The sequence below is a fragment of the Emydura macquarii genome, unplaced genomic scaffold (genome assembly GCF_026122565.2).
Source record: "Emydura macquarii macquarii isolate MOO-44397 ecotype Brisbane River unplaced genomic scaffold, CSIRO-AGI_Emac_v2 contig_1876, whole genome shotgun sequence".
In the NCBI taxonomy this organism is placed as follows: Eukaryota; Metazoa; Chordata; order Testudines; family Chelidae; genus Emydura; species Emydura macquarii.
The window spans coordinates 26,872,600-26,892,035 of record NW_027132013.1 but is presented as its reverse complement, the minus strand read 5'-3'; the positions used below and the strand labels follow the sequence as shown (position 1 = coordinate 26,892,035).

Below are 19,436 nucleotides of genomic sequence, written 5' to 3'. Positions count from 1 at the left end.
TCTAGAAATCCTAAAGCAAAATGAGGAAGTATGGTGTGTCTCTGGCACATGTCAATTCTTATATTCTTGTATTCCAATTCGGTCAGTCATCTTATAGCGTGATGGTATTTTAGATCTAATAAGGGTGAGTGTGCATACATATGGATACACAGTGTTCTTTTCTATATGCTAGAAAAAAACCAAAACATTTCTAAAGAAAATTCAACTAGTAGTTTAAAAATCTGGCATTTCCTATTTTTAGGTCATCAGATTGTGATAAAAATGACAGCTCAGTTGATAGACAAAAGGGATACTTGTATGTGTAATCAGGAAGAGTTAGAGAGGAATTACTGAGGAGGCAGAGAACCAACTCCATTTGATCTTTGCAGGTGAAAATGAGGCTGCCCTCAGCAAAGATGGGCAAGATCTCCCAGAAGTGAGGCTGTCCTGAGAGAAGATGGTGGCTCCTTAGTCACCATGTGATGTCCGGGGAGAGGACAACAAAATTGGAAATGCTGGGAATTGAACTGTGGAGGCAGCCAGAAAGGGGGAATGTGTTGGGGAACAGGATACAAAACTATGAGGAGTTAGTGGAATATGTGGGAAAAGGGGGGAAGTGAAAGAGAATGTGAGGACGAAGATCAGACTGAGGGAAAGGAAGGGAAATATGGCGGGGAGTAAATGTGTGGGACAAGAGACTGTTGAGCATGTGAATGAAGCAGCTGCCTATCCTGTCTAGCTAGGGAGGAGGATAGAGAAGGATAGAATGTCGGAATCCCATGCCTCAGCAAATGGAGGAAGGAAGTGGAGTTCAATCCAGCTAGTGAACAGGGAGGTCTGCACTTTTGTGCATGTACTGAAGGTTGAATTTTGAACTCGAGATGATCTCATACAGGTTGGGTCTGAGTGGTGAAAAATATCAAAATGCAGACACAAAAAAATGATTTATTATTTTTAAATCTCATGATTTTTGTGGGTTTGGCTTCATTATTTTTGAACATATGTAGCTGGAAATACTGATCTCGGAGCTAATGAACAACAGTTCTTCAGTGCTCTAGAGCTTTTTCTAACCACATTGGGTCTTCAACAGAAAAGAGATAAGAAGATCAACTACAATATAGATTTCAATATAGATTTAAGTTACACCAGCATTTTAAAAAAGAAAGTGAAGAATCTCTTTAGATCGCTGCGAGAGGTAAATACTCACACACTCAGTCAGGATAATACTGTCCTTTTGCTAACAATGTTTTTTCATATATCTGAGTGCTCTGTGAGATTCTCTGTGTTGCACCATCTTATACTTAACTCAATCTGCTTTACTGACAGAACAATTTCACTTTTCTTGTTACTCATTTTAAAGATAAGTTTTCCTTGCATGTTAAATGTATCACTAAAAGGAAGTTAAAGCAAGTTGCCTTTTTCTGATGCCTTGCTTAAGTCTTATTTTTCATGTACGTTAACAGGAAGTTGTTGAACAAGACTTGCTTGACTAACTTGTGTAAGAAATCAGAATTCTCCAGTTTAATTCTTCTGTTGCTCTAGGACTCTTTAGATCTATAGGAAGAACTGCCTAAGTAAAAACTGAAGAAGAAAATTAGGAATTGGGAAAATCTTGCACAAAAATAGCAAATCATATTGATTCTTAAAAGCATAAACAATTTTTAAAAAGCAGGCATATAAATATATAAATGTCTTTGGCACTTATTATACACTACATTGCCAGTAACCCAAGCCAACAATGAATAAGGCAGCATGGCAGAAATAATTTGTACATAAGGATGAACAGGTTTTGAAATATTCTCCAGAGCACTAGAAGGACACAAGCTCTTTCTTTACCATTTCCATTCTTTTTTGTTTGAACAAAATTTTTGTGAAATATATAAAGAAAATTAATTCTCTGTTCAGGTTATGTTTCCCTATATCTCTCTTAGAATACCCACAGGACAGAAAAATGATGTGATCTTATTTTTAAACCAAGGTCTGTTTTTTCCCTTCAGTTCTCCAGAGCTATACAGCAGCTGTTGGTGTTTAGTAATTTTGTATACCACTAATTCTCATCCTGAGAGCTGAAATACATGTTAAATAACAGAAATTTAAGGATAAAGCTACAACTTGCTAGCCTAGATTGTACAGAGAGAACCAAAAGCAGATGGTGAGAAGGCAGCCAACAGTATTTTTAGGCATTGGAAATCAGAGGATTATTATCCTATGGTGGTTCACCCATCCACCCTAAACAATGAAAATCAAAATTTTTCTGTTCTGTGTAGGCTCTTAGACCACATCTATTGCCATGGTATCTGAGTGCCAACTATCTATGGAAATGTTTGCTACTAAATACTGTGTAAAAGTATTCTAGCCAAACCAAGATTTATGATCTAATATGAGAGTTACTTATTCTTAAAGTTCTTTTGGAGGAATTACGCACAGCCAGCTCTCTTGGCTTGCCTTTAAGAAAATTCACCAGAAGCTGCTAGGTCCCCTCCTCCCGCTCCAAATGTGAAGATAAAAAACAGAACAAAACACACACATGCTGCATTGTCAAAATTCTGACTTCTATCTCAGTACCCACCATCCAGCAGTGGCAAGTAGGTGGGGCATTTTTTAATTGTTGTGGTAATAGCAGCTATTGAAAGAAAAGTGCTCAGATCCCAAGAGACAAATAGTAACATTTTGATTAGCTCAGTAATAAGCCACTTGATCACTTATCTCTAGCTAAAACATTTATTCACCATCAAGGATCTAAAGAAGGATTAAAATCTGTATTTGGTCATTTAGGACATATGAATAAAAGAATGAGGACAGGTACTAAAACATGGCAAGATTCTTCTAGCAAAGAAGATTATTTTATCATTCCCACTTTTTTTGTTCCTTCTGCTTGAACAGTTTTTACTAGGTTGGTTCAAGACCGGAAGGCTCCACAATGGATGTGTAGTTTACCTCAGCTAGGAGCCAGTACTAGGCAGATAAAAGAACTGTTCTTTCTTACTATTTTAAAGTTAGCTTTAAATAATGTATAGAAAATAAAAATAGCTAAATTAAATCTTACATGGTAATCAAAAAATGCTAAAAAGGAACAAATCTGAATGTTTTACAACTCTGATTAATGATCCAGAGATGAAGAAAATTGATGAAGTGATGTATTGCCTTGATTTATAAATGTGGGCTCATTAAGCCCTAGCAATGCCAATAATATTGAACAGCTCCAATGATTCCTAAAAACTGTTAACAGAAGAGTGATACAAGAATTACACCAAATATGATGAAGTGTGCTGTCCAAAGCAATAAACAATGTTACTTATTGTAAAATGAGTTACAAGATCCTTCTAGCCTTAACAGCATAAAAAAAAGTTCTGCTTCTCATCTCTTCCACTCCCATCTCCCCTGTCCAGTTCTGCTACAACATTTTACAGCATTTTATTTTGAATCGAATCCATTGTGCTATAGTGGAATGCTGAACAACAATATTTTAAATGAGATAAGCTGATTCAAAAATTATCAACAACAGGAATAAAGATCAGTCTTTTCCATAGACTACTAAAAAACAACATCACCTTATTTTGAGTCTTCAGGTATAAAAAGCATTCACACAAGAAACCATCAAAGAGAATGTGCATCAAAGGAACATAACCACACAAAATTTAAGTAAGGAACACTCAAATTATCAGTGAAAATGAATGCACAGTTTGACTATATTAGAAGGCTTTTATATGCTGTAATGCAAACGTGCCTTACAGCCAGGTTACACTCAGTTTGGATTTAATTAGCATAAAACTAGAGATTGTTGGAACCTACAAGGATATTAGCAGCAACACCATTGAAAATTAAACCATCTCTAACTAACCAAGGAATATATTATCAAAGTACTGCTTTGACTCAAGACTGGAAGAATATTAAAAAATTTAAATCCAGGAGTTCCCCTTCACCTGTATGAAAAAACCACACTTTTCAGGGCAGACCTATAATAATAATTAAATGAATAAAGTGTATTTTATAAAGATATAAATGTATTTCTTAATATATAGACTGTCCATCACAGAGAATTTAAAAGATTAAAGATATTGTGCAAATAGCATACCTTATAAAAATCATTTCACTGAGCTCTAAACAAATAAATAAGAGAAAGGCTCCTGTTTCAATTTCCTGAACAGAAGGGCAACAATTTGTCATAAAAAAAAATCATTTAACCAGAGAATTTAATAAACATTAATACTTTTGCAAATCTACAGGGAATGTTCATCATAAATCCTCATTTAATTAACTAGTAAGTGTTGACATTTCACATTTTCATTAAGTTATATCAGGTCTAGAATACCAGACTGCTCCAATTTAAGTTCTGACACCATCCTGTTTTTTTATGACAGCAACAAACTCAGGTTTGAAACATATCTCAGAACCAATCTATTTCACCAAATTTGTCAAACAAATTATTCCACAGTGTGGGACCAGGTGTCTTGAGTTAGCCAGAATGCTCTAATAACCCATCCTCTGATAACAGGTACATTTAGTCTTATTGCTATCTAAAAATAAGAGGAATTCAATCACAATAGATTGACTTGTTAAAATTAGAACCAAGATACACCAAGATAGCAATGTTTAGTACACCTGCAAAGCTCTAAACAGGAAAGTCCCCTGAAACTATCACTGGACTACTCCACTATTTCTTGCCATATAGTGCATTTCGGCTAGCTACAGATGCAGCAAAATAAAAATAGGAAATATAGGCACAAAGCTTCCATGCTGAAGTTTATGCTATAGTCATGACTACACTAAAATAACTCTAGTGCTTCTGTTATTTTAGGAAAGACAAATTTCATGCCACAGAATTAATAATAAATAGCTAGATAAACATAGTTGGTTACTGATTTTAGAATTCTGGTGCTGTGGTTGTGTGCAGGTCAAACTATACTTTTATAGATATATTCCTTTAATCTTTTTTGTTGTATTTTCCACGTATCAAATTCTTTAAATGAAATCATTTCATCTCTGAGTTTATCACTGAAAGCCAGACTAGCCATGCTCTTCATACTTAAACTGAATGCTTCCCTCCATCTAACTTCATTTTATTACTTCCTATGAAATAAAAGAGAAAGGAAGTTGCTATTTCCTCTTCCACATTTGTTGTTTAGTTACTGAGAAGCATATCTTCCTTGTTCCTCAATTGCCCTGCTGGAGCACATCAGGGCATTCAAAATATATATATTTTGTCTGGAAGGTCATTCCATAGGTGGTATTCATCCTCAAAGTCAGCTCCAAACCCACATCCCCAACACAGCAACAACAGTGTGTGCTAGAGATGCTCTCTTCCGCAGACGATATAATTCAACACCCTGCTCCCCACGTGTGCTCATTAAATAACCCGTGGTACTTTATTTATGCAGGGTGTTAGCCCCTACACCCTAGTCAGATTTTAATTTAGCTATGCCCCCTGCAGTTTCACTTGGCGATGTTATGGTTCACATCTTGTCCCTAACTGTTATTCAGTGTTGCTTGATTGCAATTAAACAGCTGCTGCCTTCCACCCTGAGACAGCTGTACTTATCTGGTGTAGAGCTTATAAAGCACTTTGGGATCATTTGGTATGGGAAAGGTACTATATAAATATAAATGTAATATATTAATATACTGATTATAGAAAACAGATGTAGCCATCCAGGGACATGTTAAGAATGATATTAGAGTTAATTATAAAAAGCCCTACCAATTTATATGAGTTCATGTTCTATTTCAGGAGTGTTCATTTTATAATATGGTACACATTTTTCTTCTATTCCAGCGATGTATAATTTCACACATTCACTAATACCCACACAATGTTATCTTCACTGCAAAATCAACAGCTCATATTAGCAGCAAATGCGAATACAATTGCACTGCTAATTCTAAGTAAAGGTGCAATATTTTTAAACAAATTTTTCAGTCTCTGTACACTGAGCATATTTAATGATCTACTCCTTTTCCAGATATTATCTGCATACTGGCATAATGGTGCAGAAGACCAATAGACTTTCACCTCCAAGATCCTACACTAACCTCATGCCAGACTAAATCATTCAGATGAGGTGTTACAATAGTTTAAAAATTAATCTTCCTCATTCAGATATATAAAGTTACTCTTTCAATTATTGTTCCAGTTTTATCTACAAATGTGCATAAGGAATATTCACAAACAAGTTTTTCCTTTACAACTCAATTTCTGCTGCTTTTCCCTCACATACATATTCTTCCATTTAAAACTCTTAAATATATATCACAATCATTTTCATCATCAGTACATATTCTAATTTCTTCACTAAGCATTTCACCCTCTTCTCTCCACTTGCAGTAAAATTTTAAGAAGGAAGTTTACGTTTCTGGACAAATATAATGATTAGCAATAATAGAAAAAGATGACTGCTAATGGGCTACATTTTTAAAGTTTAGATATCAGTGGAAGCTCATTTGAAAATAAAATCCACCTGTGAATTCACTTCTAAATGCCCAAAAGCATAATTTTTTCCTCAAAGGCTGCATGGTTGTTAAAATAACATTCCTAACTTGAAGGACTTCACCAAGTCTCAAAGAAGAAAAGATGTTTTTCACTTTTGGAAATAAAGTTCTAATTTAATCAAACAATCACAAGAAAAATGTTTGGGTGATTCAACTCATTAAGGATGCCACAAAATCTGACACAGAGCTTACTATACTCAGAGATTTTCATACTACAGAGAATCTCAAACCTACATGTATACTAACTCCCACTTGCCAAAGGCTCTCTGTGAAGCTGAGCACAATGAGAGAAAAAGAATGGTTACTTAACTTACAGTAAACGTGGGTATTTGAGATGCTTTGTCCACAGGGATCCCACTCTAGGTGCACATGTACCCCCATGTATTCCAGATCCAAGCCTTTGGCCAGCAGCATCCGTTGGGGCCATACCCACACATCCTCTCACTCCCACCCTCTGACATCCAAGCACATTAAGGATAGAGAAGGACCGTTTGTCCCTCAGTTCCTTTGCCAACACATAATCCCAAAGCTAAAAGACTCCTCAGTATCAAGGAAGGAGGGCAGGTCATGGGATCCATCTTGAAGTACCACAGTTAATGTATAGTAAGTAACCATTATTTGTATAGGTGTCCACATGGACCCCACACTAGCTGACTGAGTTCTCTCTCTAAGGAGGTGTGTGCCAGGAGTGCTATTTAAATACAAACTCCAGGACTTCCCTACCAAACTGGGCATCAGAACTAGTGGCTGCAATCCTCAAATAGAGCTGAATAAAAGATCCAAGTGGCTGCCCTGCAAATTTCTGATATTGGAATGTTCCTCAAGCACGCCAAAGAGGGTGGTCGGGCCATAGTAGAGTGTACTTTAACATGAGAATGTGAAGTTAATTTATTTAGTTCAGAGGAGATCTTAATGCAATCTGAAACCCATTTCAAGAATCTCTGAATCGGGCCAGCCTACCTTCTAGATCTGTCACCAATTGCTACAAATAGTCTAGGTAATTTATGGAAAGGCTTTGTTCTATGGAGATAGTAGGAGAGAGCCATCAAGGCACTGAAAGTGTGAAGTTTAGTTTCTCTAGAAATCAAATGGAATTTGGAGAAAAACACTGGAAAGCATATATCCTGATTCAAATGAAACCACTTTGGGTAAGAATTTAGGATGGTGAGGTCTGAGACACACCTTGTTTTTGTGAAAATAGCATAGGAAGGTCCTGCCCTAACACCTGCATCACGCTTACCCTTTGAGCAGTGGTAACAAAAAGGCTTCCTTCATAAAGAGGTAGTTAACAGAACATGACAATAAAGGCTCAAAAGGAGGAGATCCATTTGGGCCAGGAGTACAATATTTAGGTCCCAGGGAGGGGAAAAGTCCCACAGTGGGGGAAAATAAGTGGATCAGACCTTTCAAGAACTTAAATATAACTGGATGTGGGAATATATAAACTGTGATCTTGAACTGGAGGGCAACAGGTAGATATTGTGGTTAAATTAACCTTACCCAAGCTAAATGGAAGTCCTAAATGTTTCAAGGATAATTAGATGTCTCTACGGGTTAAAGGTCATGCTATGCAGTCCAGAGCAAATATGACAGAAAAAGCATTTAGAATGCCCATCACTTGACGCATGGTCACCTCACAGGAAGGGCAGGACATAAAGCCTGGTGACTTTGCCTCAGCCATGAGATTGATGCCACGGTATCAGTGATCCTTGGGTTTTTCTAAATATATTTTTATGATTATTATTTCTTGTCAACAGAGTAAATAAAATTATGGGGTAGAAGGTGGACACTGTTATATTTTGTCTTGCTGCTATGACTGGTCAGAAGAATCCATCTCACATGCATGGAAAGCATGCACACCTACAGTGAGATCCATGTGGACAAATACTTGAAGAACAACTATTTTGATTACTCCAGAAGTGTTCAAAGAAAATACAGGATGTGTTAATTAGAGGAGGCAGTGAAAAAGGTAGATCATCATACAGAATGGAAAAGGCACTTTTACCATGAAAAGTAATCCTCTTTGCTCTCCCTACTACTTCCTCACTACAAAGATGGGAGTCTGGATTCTCTGCTGAGTCTAACTCACAGTGATGTGTTCCGACAGGTTAGAGATCCCCCAGAGTCAATAATGAGTCAGTTAGGGAATAAATGAGTTTTATTCTAAACACAGGAATAATATAGATGTTTAACTAGTTATACTCATCTAAACAAACAATTAACAAAAATATATATATATATAAAATGATATAAAAGGATATAAAAACAATTAAGCACAAAACATAAATTGATATAAAAAGGTATTAAACAGACAACTAACTATAAAAACCTAAACTAATATTAAACAGACAGTGGTTCCCTGCCCAGAAATCAAACCCTGATCTCTCACGTAGCAGACAGGGACACTTACCACTATGCTACACAGATAATTAGCTGCTTGCAAGAAACAGAAGGGGGGGGGGGGGGGTTTACACAGACGGTTCACTATAAGGCACAGTGGCAGAAGCAGCTAATTACAACACAGGATGATTTTACACAGACACACAGAGGTTTCACACAGAAAGTTAACTGGCAAAACACAAACGGACAGTTAAACAGACAACGTAGCTGTAAAACACAGACTGATAGTTAGCTTCTCTCCATCACACAGGCGAACACCCAGACTGATTTCCACAGCATTTCTCGATTAATTCGATAACGGCCGGCAAAACGATTCACGCTCGGGGGGGGAAAAAGACGTGAGCGGGGAGAATGGGGACCAGGGGATCAGGCTGGTTTCGATGAGACTCTCCGAGGGGGCTTGGGAAAGACCCCTCTTTTTATGAACTAAATGGGACATGAAGGGTTAATTGATTGGCCCAGGAACATGATATGGGCTTCGTGCCAGCACTGGATTGGCCGGGGGACCCTTGCAGTTTTCCTGGTTGCTGGGGAGTTTAGTCTCCCCTGGTCAGTTACATTCCACATATATGACGTGGGAGCCAAAGGTGCAGCCGTGTCCATGGTAACGCCCTAATAAGGTCAGGTCGTGGGGTGACTGTTAGCCCGAATGGATGGGGAGATGCGAGGGGGGCGATGTGCAGGAGTTCGTGCAGCAACATGATGCATCCTGATTTTCTGCCTCACCCCAGCCAGTCTCAGGATAAAGCAACTTAAGGACTGCTCTAATACGCAGCACCTGCCTTTGTGCATTGCTCTTCTGTATCCATGACAGTTCCCATCCTCAGGGGCTATGGTAAGGTAATACAGGAGCCAGCTCTACTAGCTTTACACTCAGTGGAGACTTCCCCATGCGATGGAATCCTCCACCTGGGTGTTTGCAATCAGTCTCCACTCCCTTTGCACTCTCAGGTGATGAAAAGGGAGCACAGCAGAGCAAAGAAATTGCTCCAGAGCCTAAACCAGTCAGAATAAATCAGGAGAAAATGGAGAAAGGAGGCACATTAGTACCTAACTGTAAATAATAGGGGGAAATAGACCTCTGTATAGTCACTGCTGTTAAGCAAGTTAGAGGGACACGGCAATGCCTGATCGGTAAATTTAGCTGCCTGTATACTGCAACAAAACTACCACCTACCTCAGAGAAACAATTGAAATGCAGAAGCAAGTGATAAGGTGGGATAAATTGTATTGCCTAGGACAAACAAGATCTGATTGCAGTACAGAAGCTGAAGGGACTTCTCAATTACGATAATCTGGTATCCACTGACATTATTAAAATAGAAATAAGTAAATCTTACAACTTCAGCACTTAAAAAGCACCTCTTAAAACTTGCTTAGACCAACAAAATACTTTCAAAGACTTTATGCAATTGTATACAATTCTATTGCTTTTACAAAGATGCTAGTTCTTCTAAATTAAAATATAGAAAGATTACTGTCAATAGGTGCAGATTTATTTTTTAGTCCATCATATAACTCAGAAGCAATTCTTAACAAAAGCTTACAAGAAGTGGAATGCTTTGGGGTCAAATAATAAGTCTATTGTATAGAAAAAACATTTTTTATATATAATAGAAATAATGACAGGATGTAATAAGCTTTTCCCTGACATTTCTAGTGCTGACAAGAAGGAGAGAGGAGTAATTGTCCCAGATTACAAAGGCACAGTTTGTTTTTTCTAAATTTGTATAACAGAAAAAAATGGACTAAAAATGTTTCTGACATACTGAAAATATTACATTTATTGAATATACATTTTTTTGCTGATACCACAGCAAATATAAAGACATTCAGAATGGGAAAAAAAATTACAGGATGTCAGACATGATAAACTAAGTTAGAGAAAAAAAAATTGTAAGGTCTTGCCCCAGGCTAAGTGAATGGTCAATAGCCAGAACCTAGTTTATTTTGTTTTAAACAGGTGTTAAAAAAAGCAACTTCAGTTTCTACTGTCATCGGTTTCTCAGTCTTTTTTAATGCAAATATAACCGGAAACTAGTGGATTCCTACCATGCTGTAAAACCCAATGTTTTGTAATCCATACAATTAATGTAATAATAAAAATGGCATTATAAGGATGTGATTATATTAATTAATTATGCCAATGTGTTACTTTAATTTAAAAATCAGTTTAAGCAAGCCTTGAGTATTTTTCATAAGCAGTTCAGTGCACAGTTAAAGACTGTCAAAGTTTATGAGCTCAAAACATGATTACTTTCTTCCCTTACATCTCTGAGAGAAACCCATATTATTCTTTTGTAAGTTTTTTTTCTCTTCCCAAAGCAAATGTTTCATTTGCCTCATTGATGTTTCTTGTTACAAAACAAAAACAATGCCAGCAGCAGAGCAGTGTGCTCTATGTAACAAACTGGTGGATGTCCAAAATGAATGACAAGGAATTCGTTAAGTATTGAAAAGACTACTGTACTACACAGATTTTAATTTCAGCAATTTAGATAATTCACGAACAGGAAATAAAATTGTTGACAATATTTTTTTTTTAAATATAAATTGTTAGAAACTTGGTTCTCTTTAGTTTAGCTCTAGAAGTACAGCATAAAAGAGAGGTTTCTAACTGGAGTTTTAACACTATCACACATGAAGAATGATGAAAAAACATTAGAGTTTTTACTTAAACCCTAAACTCATGGGCATATGGCCCATTCTACACCACAGACTAAATCATGCTAGAAACAATTGTTACTAACATGGTTCCCTGATCAATATAAAGAAATTATTTTTTTCCTGTAAGCCATGGCTTAACTGTGTTATTTAACAGTAGTATCTGTTCAAACAACCTGGAACTATGTTTTAGGTAAACCAGTGAAGGAAGCCAGGATACCAAAATTGGCAATTAGCATGGTTTTATCCACCCAGTGAACAGAGCCTCAGAGGTAAGCTGCCTCTCCTTCATGCCCAGGTATTCTAAAGTATAAGATCTCTTATTCCAAGATACCTACCTGCTAAAGGGACAATAATAGCCACAAGGTCTTGTCAAAAGGGAGAGTAAAGATTAGACAAATGAAGCTCTGAAATAAGATGCACACACCTCATTTAACTGAAAAGCATTTGCGGCAATACTCAGTGATCAAACTAAAGAAATTGGTTAAAAAATGAATAAAACCTGTAATTCAAGGCTTGATCCTGCAATCCTCACTAAGGCAAAACTATTGATTTCAATGGGACTTCAGCACAAGGACCACAAGGTTTGGTCCTTACATATTTATTGTAGGACATTCCTAAGTTGTCCCTGCTACCTGTAGCTGGCAATTCTAAGCATAACAAATCTGCAAGTTAGTTTTCATAGCTTTTTCAAACCATCAGATAGTGTATAACCTTTTACAAACCCTGATACTAGCACAGTTGCTCATCAATAAATTCATAATGCTAACTACTGTATGAGACAGGCATTGCAAACTCTTTCTGGAATAATTTTAAGTTGTCCTTTTTGTGTTGCTGCTCATACTGTGTATCTGTAATTTAAAGAAACAAAACAAAGCCTTTCCCCCCTTATTTCTTTTTCCCTTTGAGTAGGCAAAAAATAACTAATCACCTTATTGTTATCAAGGAAAAACAACACTTGCCATTCACACCCGAGATACAGAAATTTACCCTGTACAATGCAGGTCACAGTTTGTGTGTCACAACAATAAGAGGACTGCATCAGCCATTAATAATCCGAAGCCTATCTCTGTGAATGAAATTATACATGTATGCCCAAGACAAGCAAAGCTTAGTAAACACAATTACCAAGAAGCATATTAATACTGAAATAATTATTAAACTTAGTAAATATTTTGGTTCAAATTTTAGCATTTAACAATGTCTCAAAGAATTTACAAAAATATAAAGGACATTTAACATACAGCTTTATCTGCATGCAAGGCAATCTTCATAGTAAGAAGTAAATCAAAGAATTAAAAGAAGGCAGAATGAATAAGATCAAATGATTACATTTAGACCTTATGCTCACTGGGAACCCTTACATTTGTTTGTTATTTTAAGATATATTACTTTTAAAACACACACACAAACACACCTCTCCATGAAACTACTGTACCAGCAAAAGTAGGCACAACTTGAACAGAGATGCACTTGGCTAACCCAATGCTGGATTTAGTCAAGTACATACAAGTAGTGTTCTAAGCGCTGTTCCAGAACTAAGGCTAAGAGCAAAAGCTAGAGTTACGATGAAAAGTTCAAGTCATAAACAACCAATACTTTATGTGGTTTTCACATCCTTACCTGCTGAGCTAAGCAGAACACTAAAATCTGTTCCCCTCTGAGATTCTCCACTTTCATTTTGTGCCTCTTTCTCAGCACCTTCATAGCGGTTCCAGTTGGAGACTATCTTTCTTCTTGAATAGCCTCTCACTTCTTCCTTCTCTTCATCTTGTGATTCAGGACCATCATCATCTGTCTGTGACATTTAAATGACAAAATAAGTTAGTAAGACTCATCCAGCATATTGCTTTTTATAAAATGGTATTTATACACTATCTCTTGGATCCTCCACTCAAAAAATTCAAGCCTGTACACACAAATAGGAAGTAGCAGCTCTAACTTTGGGTCATAGTCATGATATGGAAGAGGTCAAGAACCAGGAGATACATTATGTTCCCAATAACAGGAAATGTTTATATACACACATTCAATTCGTTAGTATGAGCTTTAGGTAAATTATCTTTTCGCTCCTATTAAGTCCAAATCATCAAATAAAAACACTAAATCTGTTTAGAGAATTGTCTCTTTTTTTGGTGATATGGTGTCAGATCTGCATTGCTGGAAGCTGGTGCACAGTTACAATTTCAATTTTAAATAGGCCAAAATCCACCTGCCATGCTGAGGAGAAGCCACCTGACCAATTCCTCTAGATCGAATGCTTTGCTATGGTCAAGCAAACATTTTGGTCTCTAATACCCAATATATAATCGAATCTAATCCCCACTATTTAAAGCTGAGGATATATATTTCAATAGTAAACCATACCTAGGCATGCTTTAGAGTAAGGTATTGTGCAGTAAGGTATTATTTGGTTGGCTAAAGGCCCTTGACCAAGAATACCCCAAATTGCCTTTTCTGTTGTTGCTTATAGCTTTATTAAAGAATCTTGCAAAATTCAGAGAAAGCAGACTCACCTAAGGCAACTCTGGAACTATAACTAGCTATCTTACACAGAGCTGTCTATATCATTTATTCCTGTCAAGAGTATGCATCTTACACCAACCATGCCAGTTTCCAGAAAACTAGCATGGATTTAATTTCAGCTGAAATAGGGAGATAAACCTGAAAAACAGAATCAGATTTGGAGGTTTTTTCCAATAGCTACATTATATACCAATGTTCAAATAAGCAGCACACTGAAGTTAAAATTTCATTTTGAGCTTTAAGTAATAAACCACAAAATTATCATAGTGTTAATGGGAGCTGTGCAGCCTAATTCTCTAGGTACAAGGCTGAAATTTACCTTTGAGTGGATAAACTTTAAAAATATAAATTCAGACCAGGTTGCAATTCCAATATAGTGCTTCACGGAAGTAATAATACATATAATACCACACACAAATAATACGTTAGCATGGTCTAAAAATGTTCTGCCACTAATTACATTTACAAATTCAACATTCAGGTTACGAAAACGTATATTTTTATCTTCAAAACTACCACTGACTTTTATCAAATATAGATATTTTCAAATATTCCTCTTTCTGCTCAGTGAAGCTTTAGAGACTAATTTGCTTATTATTTCTAGATGGTTGCTATTTTTCTCCATTAGTACAGTAATTACCTAAGACATACATCAGTAAACATAAATCTCTTTCTTTCCACATCACACCTTGTTCCCATCTAACTATCCAGAGTCACTATATTTTGCTACCTTTGGCATCATAACATTGAAATGAGAGATTATTTTAACCTTGTAGCAAGAAGACATCAGTAAAAATGTTTTAAACGTGTCACCCAGAAACTACAATACCAATAATCATACAAGTTAAAACAAGATCTAAGAACTACCTTAAAAGGTCAACTTTTAAATAGTGTAACCTTAAGTAAGCAAACAAAAAAATTGCATGTTTACACATTTTAAAACAGCAATATCTACAGATAGCTGCAACTTTAAAGGGTCACCATCAGCTTGACATCTAGTCAGTTTGAATAATGAATTTAAAGTAGTTTCAATACCACATTTGTTCCCAAGTCCCAAGCCAATTTTACAGGATGTTTTAGTTATATTTCCCTTTTTTTCATATTTTCTCTCTCATTTACTGTGTGAAAGACCCATATAAAAATAGGAAAAACTAAATGAATATACACAGAGTTATCAAATATACAACTTAACAAAAATGAAAAAAATATAGAAAAATATTTTTCTTCCTAATCTTAATAGAAACAAGCTTGGTATTAATTTCACAAAAATAGGAAGAAAAAATTGAGACAGAAGAGTGATTTTTCAGTTGATGGGGTTCCTTTAACTTGTTAAAAAATATTCTCATGAATATATAGCTTGCTAAAGTGCTGGTCTTCAATCCTGAACACTGCTATTTATCCCAAAAACAGATATGGGGGTTAAGTATACAAACACTTTGTGGCAAGCTGGGGTGTAAATCTACTGGACATTAGCCTGCAGGGCACTGAGTGTGCTTTAATCCACTCCTATTTCAAAGCAGGAGTCTTTCTAAGCAAGCCTCTGTCACTTTTGCAGCTGGGATTGGGTGAGGAATGGTATGAAAAAGACTAATCATGTAATCCCAGGAGATCATAGCCTAGTATTCTGCTTTCTCTACAGCAGTGGTTCTGGCAGATGAACCAACAAAAAACAAAAAACAAACAAACCTACATTCTGCCCCTTTAAGGATTATGCCATGTCAACAAAGTTCTCCAAATAAATGCATATACATGGGGGATGAAAATAAGCCAGCCTTGCCTCAGGCTCATTAACTGCACAAGAGCTTGTGCTATTTCAGGGCCCCTTGCCCAAGAGCACCTTTCACTTCCTCTCAGAGCCCATCATCCTGCTCCCTTTTGGAAGAGATTAGCGTTACTGAATCCCCATCTTTGCTCCCAACCAACTCCTTTGCACATCCCTGTGTAAGAGGAAGGAAGCTGTGGTCCATCTGTACAGTCATCTGTACCCATATTCTCCAGGGTACAGACACCCCTTCACATATAGATTTTGCACAGAGTTGGGAAAACTGTGGCAGCTAAGAGGAAAGCAAAAACGGTACGAGACATTTGGTTCAGCCACTTTCTTACAGACAAGCTCACGCTGATACTTGTGCTTCAGGAACGAGGGCCCTAAAATAAATTGAGTATGGTTTTCAACTGGACACTTCCCTGGAGTCAGCAATCTCCTCTTGATTGGAGCCTAAGTATTGAGTTTTGTCTCAAACCCAACCACAATGGATAAAATGTAACGGCAATCCATAACATCCTGCCTTTACTCAACTACTCACCCAAAGTGTGGACATGTAGTCCTGGCACACTAGGCATGCACACACACACACACACACACACACACACACACACACACAGGTGTGCACACATATATTCACACTCAGCGAACACTGTGAACTCAAGACTTTTTAATACAACTTTGAAAATTAAAGAGTGATCTTCCAAATGGGAACACTTTATTTTAAATTGCTGTATTTGATAACCCAATGAAGTTGTCACTGTCCCTCTTACAATCCTCTTTATATTAACCTATTGAGAGAAGACAAACATTTTATCTGTCTTTCTAAGTACTTACATGTCCCGTGCTCTTGCATTGTAGCCTGAGTATATTTCCATTTTCTCTTTCTCTGGGCATTTCTGTTCTTCCTCCCTTATTATATTGCTGACAGGCTTTACTTTATCCTTTTCTAGCTTCTTTTATACCCTGTAGTACTACCACTTTGATTTTTCCCCAGCCTTTGCAGTATACAAGTACTATAACTCATTTTATGCCTTCCCTCTTCTGACTTCACTCTACCTGCTCTCGATACTATCCCATATACTCATATCCTACATCATCATCTTTCCCTATTTTGTGCCATTATTACATCTTTAAAAACTCCTTGCAACACATTCATCATGTACTACTTTTTTCCTTGGCATACTCTGTACTGTTCTTTAAATATTATGCCTTTCAGGAAATTTCAGGTTTTCTTATCTCTTCTCTCTTTATTTTGTTCAGTTATAAGGCATTATTAGTATGTCTGAATTTTCCAGTGGTAACAGTCCTATTCATCCACAAACACACATAGATTGCATGATGTAATTAGCCATATGGTCACCCAGACAAAAGGTTTACAAACCGGATGTCTTATCCAATATTATGTATATAGTACTGTGCTTATAAACTTTACATTTATTTATAGAAAGTGTTTCAAAATAGGTGATATTTGTTAAACAAAAAACCCATATAACTTACAATATAAAAACATTACAGTACAGTATTGTCTCAATAAATACAATACAAATAAATACAATGTTGTCTCATTGCTTTCTTGTACTTCCCCATCTATCTGTCTGTATCCATCTGATGTGTCTTATCTTATATTTCAACTGTAGTCTCTTTCAGGCAGGGGCCGTATTTCTTCTCTGTGTTTATATAGTGCCTAGCACAATGGGGGCCTGGGTCCATGACTACTGCTCCTCAGCACTATGATAATACAAACAATAATAAAAAAACCCACTAACAGCACAGAAAGTGGCTTATGATCTTAATACTTTGTAATGTTTCATGGAATAAAGTGGGCATTCAGAGACTTTTATGAAGGAAGGTAAGTCGGGAGCTTGATTTGTATTAATTGAGGGACTGATCTAAGCATGAATAGAAATGTAAGAGGTACATTAATAGCACAGCAACTTAAATTCCTCTTGGGAAGACACAGAAGCTTTTAATTTATTGCGCCAAACTCCTTCCTGGCATAATGATACTGAAGTTAACGAGGTTGCATCAGGAACTGCTTTGGCCCAAAATGAGTAACAACACAGCCTCAAAAAAACCCATTTTCACAAGGATTTTTTCTCTTAAATCCAGAAATGCACAAGAGAGAGTCCTCCAATAACTTAATTATTTTAATCACAACATATTCATGTAGACCTATAATAATACTGAATATAACAAATCAGACAAAAGTCTTATCCTAATCTTTTGCACTAACCTACTTATATCACCTGGACATACATTCTGCCCTTTTGTTTTGCAAGCAGAAAAAGAATTCATGAACTTTTAACCTAACAAGAGCAAAGGCTCTTGTGTGATATGGACAAATTCTTACTGTGTTCCCTATAAGACATGCACTGTATAGTATCTGAAGCCAAAACAGAATGCACACTTGGAATGATGGTAGGTCAAGCAGACTTGCATTAATTTTATACTGTTTAGATTACTTTTACATTGGCATAAAAGATAATATCTTAGCACATTTGTTTTTAATATTGACATATTTAGGTATTTGCAACTAAAATTTCTCTAACTCATTACATTTCTAGAAAAAGGCAAATCATCACAGATAGCCTCCAGTATTGAATTTAATTTGAGGGATGTTTTCTTGGCAATTTCACAATCCTGATGCCCCCATTCCTATGTACAAGCATTGACAGTTGGTACTGACTGACTGTGTTTGAAGAACAATCTGTGGTGGTACAGATGAAGGGGCAAGAATTCATTTTTATAAAATAAAAAACAATATTAGCCTTTTAATATTGGTTTTATCTAATTGTACATAATCATCTGATACACATAGTCTACCCTTCTAAGCAAATCCCATAGCTCTTGAAGAACATGAACACAGACCACTCTGTATAGCTAGAAATCACTAAGAACATTTTGCATACAGAGAAACACTGATTTTGAGCAATGTAAAACATCTCCCTCCACAACCAGGGTTGAGCACACTGGCAGGGCATTGTGTGGGAGAAGCGCGCCTGGACGTTGTCTTGTAGATAAAAACTTCATTAAAGACTTCATTATCAATCCAAGAGCTGTCACCAACACTCAATGAAACATGCTTTTTTATTAAGTCAAAGTTTATGGTTATCTTAAAATAATCTGCAAATGTATAAATTCACTCATTAAATAATTTGTCACATGGAAAGCACTGACTTGGTAGTTACATTACTTTCAAACTGACAATGTAATTTATGAAAGCAGAGTATGCTTTCTTTGCAAATATTCAGAAACAAACGTAAATACACAACGAGAACCCTAATCTTGTTAGAAATGACCACAACACACCTTTAAGCAGGGGGAGGGACAAGGGGAGGGAATTTGGCTGACTGGCCAAATGAAGGGAACAGTGCTTTGTGGCTGGGGTGGGAGAGAGAAAGAGGTCAAACTGCTGCAAAAGGGTGACACTGACTCATCCTCTGGAATCTGGATGGGTTCAAAAGGGGCAGCCCATGTGGTGAAGCCCACTTTCGCACAGAGTAGGCACCCAGTCTTCCTCCCCTTTAGGTGGTGAAATACCAGGTTTGTCAAGACCTGCTGTGGGCATTGCACTAGCCGCCCCTTTTTAGGAGTGCTGGGAAGGAATTTTTCC

General features: G+C 36.6%; 1 protein-coding gene across 1 annotated transcript in view; it reads right to left on the bottom strand.

The window, feature by feature from the left end:
- AVEN (apoptosis and caspase activation inhibitor) overlaps positions 1–19,436 on the bottom strand; it is a 175,063-nt gene that overhangs the window by 126,957 nt on the left and 28,670 nt on the right. Inside the window, exon 2 of the mRNA XM_067558031.1 lies at positions 13,153–13,327. Within this exon, the coding sequence (XP_067414132.1) occupies positions 13,153–13,327 (175 nt within the window). The remainder of the gene's footprint in view (positions 1–13,152; positions 13,328–19,436) is intronic.